The 19,048-nt window shown below is 34.3% G+C and overlaps 1 protein-coding gene across 2 annotated transcripts in view; it reads right to left on the reverse strand.

Annotated features, from left to right (window-relative positions):
- Positions 1-4,438: 4,438 nt before the first annotated feature.
- The window catches only part of LOC111875382 (monocarboxylate transporter 10), an 86,270-nt gene continuing 71,660 nt past the window's right edge, over positions 4,439-19,048 (reverse strand). For both annotated transcript variants that reach the window (XM_023871597.1, XM_033755795.1), the window contains 2 exons: positions 17,818-18,108; positions 4,439-8,085 (listed from right to left, as the gene is read on the reverse strand). In XM_023871597.1, coding sequence (XP_023727365.1) covers positions 7,940-8,085; positions 17,818-18,108 — 437 coding nt within the window. In that variant the 3' untranslated portion in view covers positions 4,439-7,939. The remainder of the gene's footprint in view (positions 8,086-17,817; positions 18,109-19,048) is intronic.

A 19,048-nucleotide genomic window follows, 5' to 3' on the forward strand; every position in this document is an offset into this window, starting at 1 on the left:
ACAACTCGTAACTACAAAGCATGCGTGTGCAACAGGTCGTTTCCGATTATTTTTGGGTCCCCCCTCGTATGCATGAAGAAGTTCATTTATGATCTTATGTAAAGCAGGTGTTGTAATCAGTCAATATGGTTAAATATTAGAATGACAAACTCAGGTTATGCATACATTTATCATATCCAACAGCAACCAAAATGTTATTAATGGTTTATGATATGTACGAAGAGTTCATTTATGACCTTATGTAAAGTGGGCTTTGTTGTGGATCTATACAATTGAAAATCAGAATGTCTTGACAACATTTCATTAAAATCTCAACTTTCATATTTTTAAAATATCTGTCCAACAATTTAGGCACTGATATAGCATCAATGATGGATGGACAGATATGATTTCAACATCAAGTAACCTTTCTTTCACTTTGTAAAGAATATCATATTTTGTAGTATGTACATATAAATCCAACAAAACTTACACTTGACAAAACAACAATATTCACTCACATACATTTGCTAGCAGGGCTCAGAATTAAATGAAACATTTACAGTGTCTCTGTATAACTCATGTAGTGTTTTCAGTCTTGATATAACATTTATGTTAACAGAAATTCCAGAGATATTGTAAACTATTACATTATATTTAGATTTAAAGTTTTATAATAAAATATGACTATAGAGTACTGAATATTAATAGATAAAAGGGCATAGACTGGGACTGGATTAATTAATTTATCTACTTGTTATTCTGTACATTCTGGTTTTTACCATCAACATTTCTACCCACCTCTGAAGAGGCAGGTTAATTCTGTGCCCTGATTATTAAGTCAGTCATTTGTCTTATACTGCATTCATTACAAATATAAAAGTTAATGGAAATATTTTAATATATGAAGTAAATGACTGCATGAACAAGAATAAGATAAAATAATCAACACATTAATTTAGAACAATTTTGTAAAATATGCATATTTAAGTAACTCTTACTCTCAACAGCAAACATGTGTTGTTTCTTCATAATATCCATCATCAGTATATCAGACTAAGCAACTTATATTCTGCAAACACAAACTCTACTCTGCTGTGGGAACTTACAATAACCTTATGTACAAACAGTAACAGTGAAGCACTGAGACCTGGATTTGGAACTCCACACAAAGGGAAAACACTTCCAGAATATTTTTATTTTGACTCTTATAATTACTGATGCCAAGTATATCCAGTTTATGTAAAAAAACTCCTAATTATAGAGTCTTTCTTCATAGTTGCTTAACTGGTCAAGAAATTCCTTGATTTTATGGAATCACCCAACAATTCATTACCAAGCGCACAAAGCCTACCTTCAAAACCTTACCTAAGATACTTCAGTCCAGTTCACACTTTCTCAAGTTAATTCTAAATGATCAATTTTAAGCAACATATTTCTCCACAACATTGGTTTACTATCAACAGACTACAGGGTATCTTATCCCACAAAACAGAATTCTTATTGTTAATTTAATAAACACTTCACAAAAACTGAACTATGTGATTTCCAATATGTTCCACACTAACATAATTTTAAAGTTCAATACACTGAAACATTCCACATAAAAGTTAACAATTCCTTAATTTCCCATGTTATTAAACACCTAACAGGAGGAGAGATGTTGGAACACCAGGACTGAGATGATAAGCAACTTTGAGTCCTGGAATGGATCCTGGAGGTTTAGTCCTTCTCTGTACAGAAAACATATATAAACTATGACTTAATATTTTACAGAACAGTGGTAACTATATGTACCATCCACTGTAACAATGAAAACAACACATTTTGCTCATAGAGTATATTATGAGTTTTCAAATGATTATTAGAATAAACAGCATCAATCTGTTCAAATTTGTATTCAAAACACAGTGTGCTTTCTGAAAGACTGAATTTTTAAATAATATTTAGATTAGCTTCATGCTTCCCAGTATTATATCCAAATAAAATAGAACAGTTCAACTTCTGCTTATGATATGTTAGGTTACATTTATGCTTAGGTTATATTTCTTAATTTTCATATTAGTACAAAAGAACAGCATATTTCAGTGACTACAAGACAGTTCTCTCTCATCCTTATCCCTTATCTCTTATTTTTAAGTATAAAACAATTACAGTGAAACCTCCATTTAACATTTCTCTGGGGAGCACTGGAACTGTACACTAAATTGAGAAAAATCTTAAATGGCAGAAATTTAAAACTGACCCAGAAGCAATGAAACTGAAAGTTAAACTGAGGAACATTAAATGGGGATACCACTGCATGTACAACTCATCACTTCAACAGAGTTACTACATTCAGTATCTAGATCATGACAAAACTCAACATAACATCCCTTCCCCAATTCTTGCATAAAGTATTTCGCATATTTAAACCATACTGATTCCACTGAACCTCAAAGAGTAGAACATTTCTAAACCTGCACCAGTCAGTTAAATCAATCAATCAATCAATCAATCAATCAGTCTTCCTACATTTACATTCTTATCCACTCTGTCATGCACAGAGGACTGGCACTACAGCACATATGAAAATAAGAGTACATCTGGAGTGGCATATTTTACAAATTCCTCTTTAATTTTTGCTATGGCTAAATGGCAGTTTCTGCCAATATTTTCTTCATATCATTGTCATTAATTGGAAGAATCTAAACACGTTATACAAAAATTGAAATTAAAACAATTTTAAGAATTCAACTTCAATGGTAGTTTATTTCCCACTGTCTGGATATTTCTTGTTATTGTGACAAAGCTGAAAATAAACAATCAGTTTCTAACTTTGGGGAGGGGGCATTCCAGTTTGCACCAGTCCTGTATGCACGTGTGGAGATTTTCGTTATGTTACAATAAGGCTCTAATATCACTTACCTTACAAATTAAGCTCTTGTTACATCACATAAATACAAATTCTTGGAGTCTCCACCATTTTACCCATCCATTTTATAGTAATCTAAAATAAACTTCTTTCAAAATTGAATTTAGTATAAACTATGGTGAATATTCTTCCGCAGAAGTCACTATCATGACTATGCACCAGTTTCTTATATACAAATAATAATACAATCACACATGTTAATTTTCATGAAAAGAAGTCACATACCAACTTTCAGTAAAACAAAAACTTTTTGATTGAAATATTAACATCAAAAATTAACACATTCATGCTAGGTTGCATTGCATGGTACATTCTGTACAGGCCCTGAATTTTATAAAGTTTGCATTCATCATGTATACTCCTCTCTCTGTTATCGAAATGGTTCTAGTAAAAATTAAAATATTTCCTTCTGAGCTAATTACATACTTGTCTGTAGGGTGAAAACTGTATAAAACAACTTTCTGTATTACTGGGTTTTTGGACTTTTCCCATCATCCAGAATTCTAGGTAATACAGGACATGACGTTTCAGAAATTGGATCTATTTCCATCTTCAGGTGAGACAGGAAGACACCTACTCATTTCAGCCCCTTAGAAAAAGCTAATCTCAATCTTGTGTCCTCTGTTACCTAGAATTTCAGATGATGGAAAAAGTCCAAAAACCCAATAATTCTGTGTGTCACCCACCATCATCAGAAGCCTTTAGAATCAACTTTCTGTATGTTAAACAGAGAGATAAATATTTGATCCTCTTCCAGAATCACTGTGATCAAGATACACAATGACCATATAATTATAACATGATAAACATCATGCTACAGAGCAAATGAGTGACTGTAGACAACATGGATTTTCCATTTATGCAGTAAAACAAAGTTAGCCATGAGTATCTACTGCAATGATTATCAGGCAGAAACTACTAAAAATGTTTGTGAAATAGTTACCATTTTAGAGTCCTATGATGAACATAGTGATTGTGATGCATTAATTGATTTGTTGGGGATTTGATTATATTTAAATCATTAAAACATGAAAGTGCACCATTCCCTGGGTCATGACTAGAAATGCAACATTACCCCTTCCTAAGATTCTCCCTTAAAAAAAAAAAACATTCCTACTTTTATATAAGTTGATAATACTCATCTTGGAAAGCTGAAGGTTTGTGTTTGGGTCACAAACAAATTAACTGTGCTGAGAATTGAGATATTAAAGAGAAAAAGAAGGAAGAAGGGCACTTTCTATTCACTGAACTCTAATAACACCAAAGTTAGCCTAACCTAAACCAAAGTGATACATGCCTTATAACCAAACTCATTTCTTCACTTCTTCCCTTCTATTGTACTATCACAGAAAGAATAGGTTTCTATGTTATTGTTTGTGTAAATCTAAAGAAATAATAAAATGCAAAATGGATCTTTGAGCGCTGTGTAAGTTCAGATCAAACTTCCTGTGACCACATGTGCAACATAATCAATTACAAGGGTTTCACGTGCAAGCACACTCCTCTCAGAGACAGAGAACTTGTATAAATAATATAGAGATCTCAGAAACTGTTACCAGCCTTAATCTTTATTTATTTACTTATTTAACAATGCTGTCAGTAGCTCAGACTATACAGCAACACATGGGAGAATGATTAGCAAATTATGAATTGGAAAGGATGTAAAAGAAAATACAGGACCTGTCCCATTTGAGGTACTACGTTGGAATTTGTCTGGAGGGACTGAGTAAAACCATAAGAAACATCAGTCATAACAGTACATTCCATAGGGATGATATGATCTGGGCATCTCCTGAACACAAACCAGTAGTGTTACTGCTTGAGCCGAACTGCTTGGCCATTTTTCTTATTGTCTGACATCTCCATTAGGAAATGAATTGTTTATTCCAGCACCAAGCCTATATAGCAGTTATTCTCAAATTGTTCACACTGATAATCTATAATTTCTGCGTTCCAAACTATGAAAGTACAAATATAGATCAAAAATTTAAGCATGTATAACAAGACCTCAGTCATCATTTTTCATGCAATGTAAATGCCTTTGTAAAAATGGAGGATGTCCCAAGTATGAAAATGACGATGTCTCATAATTCATATCTTTTGAAAATTAATGGGTATATTTCCTATATCCAGTAGCTGAAGAAGAAAAAGAACTTATGTTCTTCATCTTTTAAGTACATTTACAGCATTCCATGTGTTTCTGTAAAGATAAATTATTCTCAGCAATTTGTTTTCTTAATTCCTTCAGGCAAATGCAGGAATTGCAAGTAACATCAAATAGTTGAAAGTATACCCCCCCAGGCATATTTCATTTGAATTGATGTTCATTTTTTGTATACAGATATACTGCAAAACAATTCTCACTATAGATATCACATTCCACAGTCATATTTTATATTTTTTCTTTGTATTTCATTACATATTCATTGCACTAAAACGTGTTTCATATAAAAGTTGTAAACTTTAATGAGGTATAGCATGGTACTTCATGATATATTCTGGTCTTTTTGTGAGACAATCAAATTTTTCTTAGCAAATGAACAAAGTTTGATTTCAGTTTCATGTAAACTAGAGGCTATGTTCAACTGATATATACCTACATTCATAAAGTAGTACTGGAGCACAGGCACTATCTCCCCATTATGCATACATTATGCACTTTTTGCAAAGACTGCATAAAAATAAAAATATTTACCCTACTCTTAAATCAACATTGAGCTACTTGTATACAGGCCTAGAGAAATCAAGTTTCAAATAGTTATTGCCACTTTACAGTCATTCATTAATATAGGACACAACAGAGTAATCTCATTTCATACTGCAATAATTCTTAACACAATTATATGTATATGCATATTAATAGTCATTACAACAACTTGTGATGTAAGCAGTTTTGATATTCAGAGTATTTGTAGAGGTATTATTTACAACAATGATGGAATTTTATGCAGTAACATATTTATATATTTGCTAAGCAGAGGACCATGTGCAAGAAATTTGATAAGTACTGCATCAAAAAGTTCATTTCAGACTCAGACTAAATTTTATACTTACAATAAAATTAGGTACAGCTTTAACAATTCTAAGCAAAAATCTTACCCACATATAACATACTATAGTAAAAATAAGTTCAAGTATTGCTCACTGTTTAAAGTATTCTTATGTACAAAAGCTTAATTTTAAAAAGCATTGAATCATATGTAGAAGTTCTGAAATCACTACCACAGACACCACTGAAATATTCACATCATTTTTCAACACAGAAATGTTTTGAGTATAAAAAACATAACTGCCCTTATCATGTAAGAGACCACTGTACAAGAAGTATCTTTTATACAAGCCTATCCTCTACATGATAACATATTAAATGCATACATGTATATGAAGCTTAAACTTTCCCCTTTGAACCAACTTGTATCACACTATTTTCTGAGCACTGTTAATATGGCAACACCCTTAAAATGTCTGCTCCAATACCACATTGCACCAAAGGCCAACACTGTGTAATCAAATCTTTGCAGTCAGGTGTGAAAACTAATACACTTATGCAATAATATTTCAGTATGACAATAACTGTATGAGCCAGAGGAAAGTTTACAGATTGGTGTAAATATTCACTGGAGGGTGAATGAGTGTTGCTGATAATGCATATTCTGGGTGTTCCTTGATTTTAATGTGTATTGAGGTTATGAAATACATTAATAAGCACATCTGGAAAGTGTAACAATTTTATTCTGACATAATGAAGCCATTTTGGAAGATCAGTGGACCACATTTATTGAAACGATATGCCTAACTGATTTGTGCTTATTTTGTAAAAACTCACAATAAATTTGCACTTCCACTGTTTATTTACCTTTATATTTGGGTATGTATTAGGCATACCCAGAAAATTACATCTAAAAGCTATACATTATTTTAAAATGTATTACATTTAATGTCATTAAAATAAGTTTGTCTCCTTAAAGAACATCCTATCTATCCCCTTCAAGACAATATCCAGGACAATATGGCAATCTAACATTTGATATTTATGTACACATGCTCAAAGGCAATAAAAATATAGTGTGTCAGGTACATTTTCATAGACACTGCTTGGAATAACCATTCTGACATGGTCATATTTTAAATTCAGAGTGGGATGTGTATTAAGATATTTTTAGTGTTATACAAGATCTTTCTATACTATACTGTGCTTTCGAATAAGCAGATCTCTGAAATCAGTAGTTATACACAAGAAAGAAAGTGGACTGTACTGGTAGAAAAGGGAAGCTTTCATTCACGAGGTCAGCTCTCCTCTTGGTCACATAGAGCAATGACAACAGTTCTGAAGTAAAATGGAATTTCTTGTGCCTCAGCCACAGTAAGATGCTAATTTGTTTGAGGCAAGTGCCATCTATCAGCTAGGCAATGTTCCATCACATTTTCATATGGAGGTAAGGGCCTACCTTCACACAGTCTTCCCCAGTGCATAGATTGATCAAGCAAGGCTCACAGACTGGTGCCTTTGGTCACTTCATCTGACTGTGCCAGATATTTTCCTGTCAGGCCATATCAAGAACCAAGTGTAGTGGCCCCCCCTACCACAACTCCTGATGAACTTCAAGGAAGGATTTTTGCAGCTGTAGCCATGGTTAAGATGGGACATTGTTTCATATTAGTGTCCCATTGTTTTGAAGATATGATTGTTCTAAAGTGCAACCTAATTTAGAATGCTCTTGTATTGTTTGTAACCTCCTCACATAAAAGGCATCTCCTTCTAGTGACCCTGTTACATATTTCAAAGATACCACACACTGGTATTTTAAATATTAAGAGTTTTACTATTCCCTGCAACTACTGCCAAACTAGTTGGGTTTAATATCCAATTCCCAACAGGCAAAGCATCTGGGTAGGCACAAAATTTTACTTAATTCAGCCAGGCAAGGCTACTGAAGCTGCAGTCTTCAAGAGCATTAAATCATTCACATAGATGCCTTCATATTCCATAATTGTTGTGCAACTATCAGGTAAGTGTGCATATAAATAATTACTCTGTAGACACTGTTAACAAGATTTAATTAATGTTATTTTGTTAATGGCATCCAAGAGGGACTCTGACTCTTCTTGTATCTCTTCTTCTCCCACTTCTTGTTGTTCATCAGATTTTTGACGGTTGTCAGAGCTTGATTCATCACCTACAGTTCCTTCATCTATTGAAGAAAAGAACATAAAATATTTAATTTAATTTATACATATTTATAACTGACAGAATAATATATAGATTTCTTAATTAAGCTACTAAAGTTTAAGATTACTTCCACATTAATGCAGCAACAGACTTCCAAATCTGGTGGAGAAGGGGGACTACTCGCCAGGCAAGTCACAACCTGACTCACCTAAAACTGTGAGATTTTAAGTTCTCACAGCAGTGAATATGAGAGATTACCGTCTCCTCTTATGCGATGCCATGCAGTTTGGCAGTAAGATACTACTGTTTCAAAGGAGCTTGCTGCCTCCATCTGCAGGGTACTCCTCCAAAACAATGGTAACTTTCTACCAGCCAAAAGATCATATACCAGAAGGCAGAAATCTTTTAATTTAAAATTGTAGCATTACTTTTGTGCTGTATGAAAATGTTATTCATATCTTTTAACTCTTTACATGATAGGTGTGGGAATTATTATGGTTAGTGAACTGGAAGGAGCTGTAGAGGAATCAGTGTACTGACATTATCAGAAGTCATGTACATAGATACATTGTGGCCTTGTAATTATGGTCCACTAACTTGTTCCTGAATCCATGCCTATCCCACTTACAACACCAGTTGTCATGTGTTTGCTAGGCAACACGACAAGAAATTTTGTGGGTTCCCGGATTTGAATGAATATTTCTCCTTAATGTCATGACACTTTCTCCCCCTTATTCTGGATGAAGTGTCTTCTAGTCTTGCCGAATAGCAACTCTACTCTTCTAAGGTCAAATACAAAACTTAAACTCGTTGGAGCTACAATGACTCTTGCAGCATGCACTCGGACAGACCAGGGAACATCGTGTTTAAGGGTTCGGTTTTATCTGCTGGTAGTATTCATTTCCATAGATATACTTTCATTTCCGGGGAAACACATTTGTTGTTGTTTAGGCGATTCCTATGCAATGGTCTGCTTGCATTTCGTTTCCACTGAAGTATACATTCTTATCGCAGCCGTTGCCTATCAATAGACGTCTTATCGCCCGGCTTTTTGGTGGCACGCCAGTATACATATCAAAAGTTTTAACAGCATTGGGTATTTTTCTACAAAAGGTGTCAGAGGTAAAAATGTTGTGTTTTGGCAAAACATAATGAAAATACAAAATTAAAACTATGCCTAAAACTGTCCAAATTTCATATTCTGTTATTCCGTCATTCTTAGTGACATATAAACATTTTTTTAAAAGAACAGTGCTCTATTAAAAAGTAATGGTCCCCACCTTGCCACACCTGAGTACTGCCACAGATCCATATGCAAACTCAAGCCACTTTTAAAAATCACTTTCATTAATTATGCCTTTTGGCTATACTGGTACCATCAGATCAAAAGAACTTATTATAACAGGAATAATTCTTAAGATTGAATCAGTTTATATATTGTAATTATATTGTATTTCCCTTTTTAAATCCAGTACATAGAGATTTCCATTTATAGAAACTGAAGAGGTAAGTAAATTATAAATGACCTTAAATCTTACCTGTTATTATTCATTGAATAACTTCTGCAGACATTTTCTTCTCTTTTTTTACTTACTTCAGAAAACAGAAACGTATCAGTCCTGAGACTTGTTCATCTGAAGTTTCAACACTCAGAATCTTTTCGAGTCTACTTCGAAGTTTCAACTTTAACCATGATTTTCACATCATAATAAAAGTTACACTTCACTTGGGCTGTGCCATAGCTCAAGCGGTTAGTCGCTGGCTTCCCAATGTGGCGGCCTGGGTTCGATCCCGGGTCTAGTCAAGTGGGATTTGTGGTGGACAAAGTGGCACTGGGGCAGGTTTTCTCCGAGTACTTCGGTTTCCCCTGCCAATCTTCATTCCACCAATTGCTCCACAATCACCCTCACCTATCATCTGGGGCTGGTACAATAGGCCAGAAGTGGCTGCAGTACAAGGGACTTAGTCCCACCCCACTAGCAATAAAAAAAATACACTTCACTTGGAAAATGCATCTTGAATACACATTTATTCATGAGAGCTATTTAAGGCCAAACTGTTCTTCCATATAATACAATCATGACTTAAGTATATGTAATAACTGTTAGGCATATTTTGCAACTGGTAATGGCCTACACTTATCAATTAAATTAATAATTTGTTATTCACCATGCTTGGGTTCTTGGTAAGAGCTTATACACATAGAATATTCAATTACTGCAAACTGCATATACAAATTTCTTTTCTAAACAAAACTGTACCAGTACTTGGCTGTGAGAAACTGGATGCAAGTGAGTTATTTGTCAAAAAACAAACCAATCACTTTTAGTAAAAATAGAAAATTTATTCTTAATCCATATTGTCATTCACTTGCTTCTAGTAACATACGAGTATGTTTAATTATTATGGGTTTACAAAAAAAAAAAATGTCATTACAATGTACCACTGTAAACTGCAAGAACTCTTACATAAAAAGAAACTTCCTAATTTATGCAGGTCAACTATTGTTTTAGGATAGTGAAATACAGGTGGCTATGATTGATTAGGGATGACAAATATAAAAATTTTATAAGCAAACTTCCTGGGAAATGTCCACCTTGAAGACAAAAGATATTGGAAAATAGCATTAGATCTTTCAGCAACTTTTAGAACTTCATTTTCTTTTTTACCAAATTTCTATGTGGGCCTTTCCAGAGATAGGGACTAGCTCTATCAATTGGGCCCAACTGAGTAGGTTTCACTTGAAGATGGAGACAGAATCCAGTCTCTGAAATGTTTTTTAAATAAAAACAGGATTGATGGGTAATGTCCAGAAACACAATAATTGCTTTAAGAGATGCAGATACCAGTTGCATAAATATGATGTAAATGACATATCTTTCACTGATCTCTATTAGTTGTATGATAGGAAAGCAGAAACTAAACAGAAGTTGACAAGATGTCACAGTTTATGAATACTATATTATTCTTACTGCTTTCATAAGTGAGCCCGTGATATATTTTGAACTGTAATACCATTCTCATTCTTCTCATGTTAAAGAAGCATTGCAGTAATTACGACAGCCTGTCAATATTAAATTCCATGCAAATATAAAATGCAAAAAAGAAGAAACTTCAGTGCAAATACACATGTGAGGGGCAGACGAGTGTGCACACTGAGAAGTTTTAAATTAAAAAATATATTTTGTATGTATATATTACCAGATTCATTAAACAAATATACCAAAACTGACAATCTGCATTGTACTAAAAACTGTCTAATAACAAAGATTCAATTTATTTCTGTGAATTAGTAAATTCATCAAGATTAATTAATTATTCCTACAACACACTTTTATATATTTAATAACAGTACATGATATATGTGAAGAAACACTGATTCACAATGTGATGTTTAATATTTTTAGTTTTTATTTCCTTACACTGATGAAATATCCTTAAAGAACTCAATACTAAGTGTAACCTCCCCATCCCAGAACTTTCATTAGCCATATTCTGAAGAGTTACTGTAAGTATGACATCTACAATTCACTCCTTGCTCTGATGTAAATTTGATCATATCCACTCTATGCCAGTGACAATGCTCAGTAGTTCTTCACATATGCAATAACACACTTGAATTCACAGAAGAATCTGACATAGATTTTCCACATCCACCTGCCTAACAGCATTCTTCCTCTTTCCCACCAGATGCCACCATCTATAGGCTACGCAGTATAAGTATGTTGGGGGAGCAGGCTGCTAATCATTATTGTCACAAACCATGTCAATTCTTTCATTAACTGTCATGTAGTATCAGCTGACACATGAACTACTATGCCAAGAAGTATTGTTTACCACAGAAGTGGGGTGTGGGTGAAATATGCGGTTCTGGTAATAAAATCTCCTAGCAGTGTGCTCATGGATTCCTGTTTTGCAATGTCATCTCTATTTATCCAGTTTCTTTCCAAATGTTCTGAAATATGTAATACATATGAAGTTGTTTTCTTCAAGGTAGGAAAAAATTTAAAATATTATTTACATAAGCTTCAGTCTTTAAGAGGTAAATAAGCACGTGCTAGAGAAAAGTTTATAGTAACAGAACCCATTTGTGTAGTTTCATTTCCTGTTTTTCGTTATCAGCTCTTGAATGTTATACTGCTGACTGTAAGAGAAGATGGATTTTTGGATTTCAATCATCATAAATAGTTTACCAGAGATGTAACTTAAAGAAAAAAGTTTTAAATTTATTGATACCAATATGCATTTTGGTAACAGTCTCAAGTATGTAATCACATTTCTTTGATCTCTAATTCTGTATTCTTCATGTGTTCTATGTACTTTCTTTGTCACAGGAGGACCATAAAACTTAACTTGACTGCACTGCTACAGCTGGTACTTTGAAGCTTCCGAGCTGTGTATTAAGACTAGCAATGTAACAAAATTATCTCAATATACATTATGTTAGAATCACTGACGTATAAAATAAACATTTGTGTCCAACAAAAAATTATATTTTATTCAAATACAGATCGTTTTACATTCTCCTCAACTTATTCATTGAGATACTTAATTAACAGATCTCCACTGACTGGTTAGAGCATTGCTAATGTTCATTTACAAATTTAATTTTTCTCATGTTTTATTTATCTGAAGTAGAGTATTCTTCAGGATATAACCTCATACACAAAGAATGCCTCCAAATACTGTGTCTGACCTACTGATGCTTGTAACTGCTCAAACCTACCTCACTATATTACAATTCATATTCTATCTTATAAATATGTAACACCATAGCTTTATTCCTGATTGCACTGTTATTTTGAGATCTTCATGGTAGTGAGTGATCTGACTAAGGTCTTCTGGGTTGTGATACCATGCAGAATTTCGGAGGAACATGCTACTTTCACCCTCAAAGCAACCTCGAAGAGGGAGGCAGCATGTTCTTCTGGAACATTTGTATCCACCTACAACATTACATGTTTTAACAACCCAGAAAACCATAATCTGATAACTGCTAGTTACAAGACAATTTCAATTTCTCAAATTGAAAAGTTTCATGTTATTCATAGCACAGTTGTCAAATCCTAGGAACTACCTACATATTAATGGCAGATACAATGGTGAATGTGCACTTGAATTAATGCAGTACCCTCTATAATTTGCCCTCTTTCCAAGGTTCCTTCATTCTCTCTCTCTGTCTCTTCTTATTTATCATTAGTATATTGTGTATATGCTATGTACAAAAGGGCATGATGGTCAGCAAATGAAAGGGAAACGTGAAGATGGTGGCCTGCACTCAGAGCCATGACCACCTTAAGGTAATGGTGGGTCCTGGGCAAAGTATGACCTTTGGACGCCCTCTATTTTCATTTTTTTTAAAGAAAGGACCTTACAATTTGATACCAGGGCAGAATGTATTTACATTAAAAAAAAAAAAAAGGAGAGAAACACATTAAGAAACAAAATCTAAAATCATATTGGTTAAAATTGTTGGACTGGTTGTGGTGGACTAACACAGTGGCTACCACTCTCACCCAACATCATATGCTTAGCTTCTTTGGATCTGTGGTGTTTTCTTCTGGCAAGAAATGAAGCATCATTTCAACATTCTGTTCCTGCTAATGGTGCACACATTGTCTCTTATATGAGAGAAACTCTTTTCACTTACATTGTTTCATAAATAGTACTGCTAAATGCATCACACTTTTTGAATTACTAAATTTTTATATACCAAGAAGTATGTGGGCATTATGTAAGATGATTCCTTCATAAATAATTAAATTGGCAATGTTTTCCCATTGTTTGAAATGTATTAACTTCACTATTTCAATAACTTCTGAAACCTTTCTGAAATAAGTGATTCCTTCTTAACTACAAAACAGTTCAGTACTGTGAACCATGGATTAGTTTATAGTGGAAAATTCAATGAATTTTAATCATATATGGATTGAACTAACGGTCCGAACCCTCCCCCACCCCCCTCCTCCCAAAACAGCCAAATAATGAAACTGAGTTTAAAAGAAAACCCAGTAAAAGCACCATGGAAATCTCACAGCATACTATAATCACAAATATGACTACATAATAATTATGATAAAAATTACATCTATTTTTGGCACAGGTAAAAACATAACATGATATAACAATGATATAAAATTTAGTTGTAAATCAATAATATTTAAATTACAAATATGAAGCACATAAACATTTGTTTAAACTGAGCTTTGGTAGTTGATATCACATTTCATTGTATAAAATTCCAGCATTCAACATTTACTAAACACTTGCATGGTATTCACAGACATTCATTATATTAGATTCTCTAATCTGAGAAGTTACTTCTTATACCTTGCCTTCAAGACAATGAATATTCATACATCAACTTGCATGCATAGTGTTGTAACATTAATAACACATAACTTAATACAACATTTTTTTAAGCTGTTAACAGGCCTACAAAAGAAAGAACGGTACAAAATCAAGAACAGGATTCGGGAGTGAAGTGAAAAGTAAGTAAGTAAGTAAGTAAGTAAGTAAGTAAGTAAGTAGAAAAGTGCACCTACTGTGTTATTTATAATACAACATAGAAGGCAAGGAGTGGTAGGACAGTCTTTCAAAAGAGGTTATCGTACCACAAAATACTTTTAAGGAAACAAATATGCAGTACTCCATGCACTGAAACCAGTTCTTGAAATATAAAGCCAAACCAAATCAATGTATTTGTCTGAATATAATACATGTGTACTTTTATCCCCTAAAAATACCCACTTAAAAAGCGATTGTATCTGCACACATTAGCCCTTAAGGTGATCTGAGGTTTTCATGGCAGTAAGTATTCATACTGTGGTCTTTTGGGTTATAATACCGTGTAGTCCATAGGTGGTTACAAACTTTTCAGACACACTGCCTCCATTTTCAGATTATTAATATATATTGTCATAATAAAGAAGAATATGAATGTTGGATTCTGTTAGCAATTTGGTGCAAGTTAAAACAGAAAATGTCATTCCTTAATACAGTGGGCAGTGAAGTTTTCATGAAGTATCTGGAGGAGGAAAGTATGCATTATATTCAAGTAAGTATGGTACATACCTCTCTGGCTGGAAGCAACAGATACCCTACACCAACATGCTTAAAAGTCACATGTATATATATATATAAAGGAACCACATAAACTTTGAGGCCAGAAAATCAAAATTCACATAATTTTCACTCTATTACTGTATTATTACATAACTTCATTAAGTTCCACTAATTCCAGACAACTTTATGGCAGTGCCATGTCTTGACTGAAATGTCAGCAATGGGAGTATTTAATTGTGTTAACTCATAGATGCTACAGGGAGCTGGGATATCTCAGCCAGTATAGCAACTGCCATACTGGCTGGATGACAGGTATCAAGGTTTCTTGCCAAGCAGAGGTGAGAGTTTTTTCTTCTCTGCAGCACCCAGACCAGCTCTGGGAACTTTCCAGACTCCTATCCAATTGAAACTGGAGGCTCTTTCCAATGAGGTAAACTGGATGAAGCATGAAGCAAACCACTTACCTCTACGTAGTGCCATGGGTAAGTATATGTGGAGCTATAGCTCCATTCATCCATAATCTTAAAGGTATTTTTTTTATTTCTCTGCGAATTTACAATCTACTCACTACAGCAAGGAGCAATAAGTAAAGTGGTTAAAAGTAGGAACGTGAGTAGAGAACCAACCATCGTCGATGATCTTAAACACAACTGATGCTAGACTTTATTGCTTAACCTAATTTTGTCTTTTCGGAAGGTCGGATGGCCATTGTCTCTTCAGTCTCCGTACAATGTTTAAAGGCATTGTGCTTAATTATGCAAACAGATAACTTTGTGTTACCACAGACCTTATATAACATATTATTAGGACTCTGCAGAAATACAAAGTCTTTCTTAAAACTTTCATACTGAACCCCATGTATCTGCCTGATCATACAGCAGTCAGTAAAGTAAATAAAGTACAGCTATCCCTGTAACAGGCCGTGAAAGCCCATAGGGTTGTGAGATGTTGAAGGTCCCACATTATCTAGACAATCGGCTCAAAGATGGTGGTAAGGTGGTTGTCAGCCTTACGCGCCGGCCGCGCTTTACTGCACAGGAAAATTATTTAATTAATTCCTGGTACTCATTTCTGTTACAGGCTGAGTCAACCCCAGGGCCATAGTGCAGCCAGAAGGATTAGTTCAATTGAGAAAAATACAATGACCTCATCAGGATTTGAACCCGTGACCTTCCGGCTTGTAGCATAGTGCCTCAACCAACTACGCTACCACTTGCCCTATATAGCAGTCAGATAAATGGAATATGTTCATATGCTTGTAGAAACAATATATGTAGCTTAGATATTACAGAGGTAGCACACAGCTCTCTCTACATGTGTTCTGTATGAACTACTGTAAGTGTATAATTGTGACTGAAATTGTGAGAAATTATTGCTGATTTACTGCTTGGATGATTTCAGCACTGAATATGAAGAGAAACTGTGGGACTGATTTTTTTTACTACTGACCTGAACACAAGGACAAGCTATGCTAAGTGCAAAATCTCAAATCTGAGTAGAAATGAAGAGGAAACATTTTTCGCAGATCTCTCATCATGACTGGAGAAAACAGTAGCTGATGATGCGATCTGGGGTTCTGGTATGTTCCAGAATCAAATGGGGAAGCCCTACTGAGACTAATAATAGAGCATGAATATCGAAATCAAAGGTCAGAGACATCCTAATTTGCTTTTCTGATACCACAGAAATTATCCCCTACAAAACTGTTCCTAAAACATAAATAGAAAAGTAAGCATTCTATCTTCAAGTCTTGGAATGTACCAGAAGCATAAAAAGGGCCAAATCTTTGGCATCATGACATTTTGCTTTCCCAGACGTCACTTTCAATTCAGCTAAATGGCATCACAAAACTTGCATCAATATAGAAATATCCATTACACTCATTTGATTTGATTGTATATGATTTTTCAACTTTTTGGAACTAAAAATCTTGAAAGTGATTAATTCTGAATCACAAATGTAATTAGAGCAATGTAACGACAATACTGACAAAACTCTCAGAAAATGGTTTCCAGCATATCTAAACATAAATGAAACAGAGTGTGGATATGAAGTGAGAAGGTCAAGGTTTTTACACTCATTAAAGGCTGATAGAGTCTAATTGTTTAGTTTCCAGATCTCAAAGGTCACAACCCAAATGTGGCAAAGAATTGCTCATCAATGGATCAAATAATTCCTGAAGATGCCAGCAATTTATAGTGGCTATATCTGGGTTTAACAGAGAAGTTCATGGGGGTAGGCGTAGGCCCACTGGGGCTGTAGTGCCAAGGGAAAAAAAAATCTAGGTTTAATCATATTTTTCTTTAGTCCTCCGGTAAGGTCTACACTAAACTGCTGAGATAAATGTTTATTATAAATTAAAAAAAAATATTTACATTATCTGTTACCTATAAATGTATCATATAACACTAAATTACTATTATAATGAGGAGTCAGCAGACAAATTATTAAATGGGTGATTGTTAAATCATTTAGTGGCACAGCCCTAATTAAAAGTACACAGACATTACTACATTTATATCACAGCCTTAGAGCAGGATCTACAATACAGAATAGCTGTAGCATCGCTGCTTGCTATTGAGGTAGCAGCTGAGAGAATAGGAAAGTCGCTCCTGGGCCAGCAAACGGCGGCATTCAGGGATGTGACGAGGGGTGGTGGCAGAGCTGGAGAGAATCTGGACCAACATACCTGCCATAGCTTCCTTGTAGCTCGGAGGTGGTGATGCAGACTTGCTGCAAACTCCATTTGTAAGAGGAGAGAGTTTTGTACCTTCATCACCATTTCCGACATCATTCTGAAGTGGTGTAATAGTTGGGTCATGCAGAGGTGATTCCACTACACACAGTGATGGATATCTTTTACAGTTATCTTTCTCTGGAACGCAACGTATCAGGAAGAGCATGAGGGCCCCTACAATAGGCGGAATTCCTGCTAGTAGGAATGGAAGTGTGTAGGATTTTGTATGGTCGTATATCAATCCTGAAATTATTAAAATGTAAATTAGTACTTTTAATAATGATGGTACCTATGATTAAGGTGGAGTTTCACTGAACACTGTAAACAAAGACATTTTTTTAAATCAAAGAAATTATTACTTTTAATTATGGCCAAACTAGCTCTCAGTCAAAGACCTCATGTAAAATTTGGGATTAACTGAACCATGGCCATTATTAACATTCATCAAAACCTATGCTGGCTGTTCCTTTACTAAATACAGCACTACATAATGACATTACACACAAAACAAGTATACAAAAGTGAAACAGAGCCACTACAAAGTGGTAATCTAGGAAGCTATAAAACTGGCCTTAGATGTCATTACAGCACTATCATGAATGAGATCACATGGACAGTTTGTGTAACCACAGAACAGGTCTAAAGGGCCTAAACCTTGCAAGAAAAAACAAGAAGAAATTTATACAGTGGAACCCCATTTTCACGTTCTTTGATTTAAAGTTTTGTCTTATCTTACATTCAATTTCAACGATCCCAAGTCAGATATCAACTTTAAATTTCCTCCATTTAAGATTTTCATCAATTTAATGTTCAAATCTTTGAGCCACAATGAAACATTAAATGCTGGTGGTCACTGAACTTTTTCAGTGTTTTAGGAAAAAATGTGCAAGTACAACACACTGTTAAATACCACTAGTAAAAGTAAACTATTCTTACCACTTCAAAGCTGAATTATCATATAAATAATTTTTAAATTCAGTTCCTACTTCACAAGAAAACACAATGAGCTTCCAATTCACAGATGTTAATGCTGTTTAGGGAAATAATCATCGTATACATTGAGATACATGTAAAGTCCATAAATACACTAAATATGTTCGTCAGTGTTAAAGAAAGTAGTACATCTTCAGGTGTTTTTATGTCACAGATATTTTTCTAGAACTGTGTTAAAAACTGTTACACT

Source organism: Cryptotermes secundus, unplaced genomic scaffold (assembly GCF_002891405.2).
Source record: "Cryptotermes secundus unplaced genomic scaffold, Csec_1.0 scaffold4899, whole genome shotgun sequence".
NCBI classification, from domain to species: Eukaryota; Metazoa; Arthropoda; class Insecta; order Blattodea; family Kalotermitidae; genus Cryptotermes; species Cryptotermes secundus.